Source organism: Saprolegnia diclina, assembly GCF_000281045.1.
Source record: "Saprolegnia diclina VS20 unplaced genomic scaffold supercont1.92, whole genome shotgun sequence".
NCBI classification, from domain to species: domain Eukaryota; phylum Oomycota; class Saprolegniomycetes; order Saprolegniales; family Saprolegniaceae; genus Saprolegnia; species Saprolegnia diclina.
In genome coordinates this window covers 160,133-161,753 of record NW_008246159.1, presented here as the reverse complement: position 1 = coordinate 161,753, position 1,621 = coordinate 160,133, and the positions used below count along the sequence as shown (strand labels likewise).

The 1,621-nt window shown below is 57.9% G+C and overlaps 1 protein-coding gene across 1 annotated transcript in view; it reads right to left on the bottom strand.

Annotated features, from left to right (window-relative positions):
• SDRG_15462 (hypothetical protein) overlaps positions 1-1,604 on the bottom strand; it is a gene marked incomplete at its 3' end in the record, with an annotated part of 1,846 nt that extends 242 nt beyond the window's left edge. Inside the window, exon 1 of the mRNA XM_008621635.1 lies at positions 28-1,604. Within this exon, the coding sequence (XP_008619857.1) occupies positions 28-1,563 (1,536 nt within the window). The 5' untranslated portion in view covers positions 1,564-1,604. The remainder of the gene's footprint in view (positions 1-27) is intronic.
• Between the last annotated feature and the right edge of the window lie 17 nt (positions 1,605-1,621).

Genomic DNA, 1,621 nt, shown 5'->3' with positions numbered 1-1,621 from the left:
GTAGCCGCTCGTGCAGCTCAGAGCCACATCCATGTCGACGTAGCGGCAGCTTCGGCGCACGTAGGCAGTGTACTCTCGGGGGTCCATGAACGACCAGGCGGCCGCGACCAAGCACGCTGCGACCGAGCTCTTCCACGCATACAATCGCGTGTACTGCCGTGTGACACAGCTGAAGAGGTCGTTGGTGATGTAGACCAGCCATGTGAGCTCGGACGAAGCCAGGAGAGTCGGAAACCATTCTGGCGCCGACACTTGAAAGCGAGCACCGACGCCAAATGCCAGGAGCTGCAAGGGCGGTGTGTTGAGCAGCCAAAGCGCCGTGATACCTCGGATGATGAGCAGCGTCCGACCAATCCACGCGTGGCCAACCAGCCGATTCAGTTCAAAAAGGTTTGTACCTTCAATGTAGCCGCGGCAAACAAAGATGGCGTAGTAGGCAGCAACCCCCGCACCCACCATCATGGCGCCTGTGACGTACCGCACGCACTGCTGACAGATGTACGAGAGGCGTGTCGGGATCGCAGCCTCCGTGAGAGAAAGGCTTGAAAGGGTCGTGTAGTGGGACATGGCCGTGACCGCGCCGCCATCGCCCTGAAACGAGACAACTTCGCGCTGACCGACAACCCACTCGGCCAGATAGTTCCAGCCAAAGAACGTCCAGGGGCGGTCGGTCGGATCCAGAATATTGATTCGGTACAGCTCGATAGCGCCGCTGCGGTCGATGTACTGGGTCATTTCAATCGAGAGAGATCGGGTGTCGGTCTCGGCTGCAACTGCCAATGCTTGGAGCGTTGCTGTATCTGGAAAGTAGGTTGTTACGTAGGTGTAGGACGCGCTGTAGATGGCCTCGCAGTTGGGCTCGGCGTATAGATCACTCGCACAAAAAGCGGCGAAGTCGAGCTTTGGCTGAAGTCGATGGACGGCGTCAAAGCCCGCGAGGGCAAAGACAAGACCGGTCCTAGATGGGGTAAAGAAGTCCCGGTACCCCCAGCCACACACCGTATCGATCGAAAAGAGAGCAAATAAGGCGTTGGAAGGCGTGGTTTCCGGCAGGTCACTGCCGCACATGAGGTTACCCCCCACGAGGCGCACACTTGCATCATTGAGGAGAGCCTGTGGCAGCTGACCAATGTATGTCTTTGCCGGCAGATTAAGGAAGTGCGCCTGTGCTTCAAGGTTGGTGCTAGTTGCAGTCGCGATCGTGTGCAGAACGTAGCGGTAGAGCGCAAGCAGCGACGCTGGACAGCTTACGTACACCATGTCGACAGCGCCAAATGGGCCCAGAGATGTGTCATAGAGTGCCAAACCAGCGTTCAGCGGCGACGAGAGCGTCAGGTTCTCAAAGAGCAAACTCGCGCGTGTCGCATTCGCAAAGGCAAAGTGGGGACTGTTGCGCAAGAGCGACAAGCCACCGGCGCAGGTCGCATTATTGCTCACGGCCCAGAGGTCGCTCGCGAGTCCCCAATACATGCGATGGGACGTCTGGTAGTCGAGGTGCACGATGCCTCGGCGCTCACTGATAGGCAGACTGTACGAGAGACCGAACGGCGTCGAGATGACCATCGAATCACTGAGACCCGTGTCTTTGAAATTTTGCCACTGCAACAAGAATACCGAGATG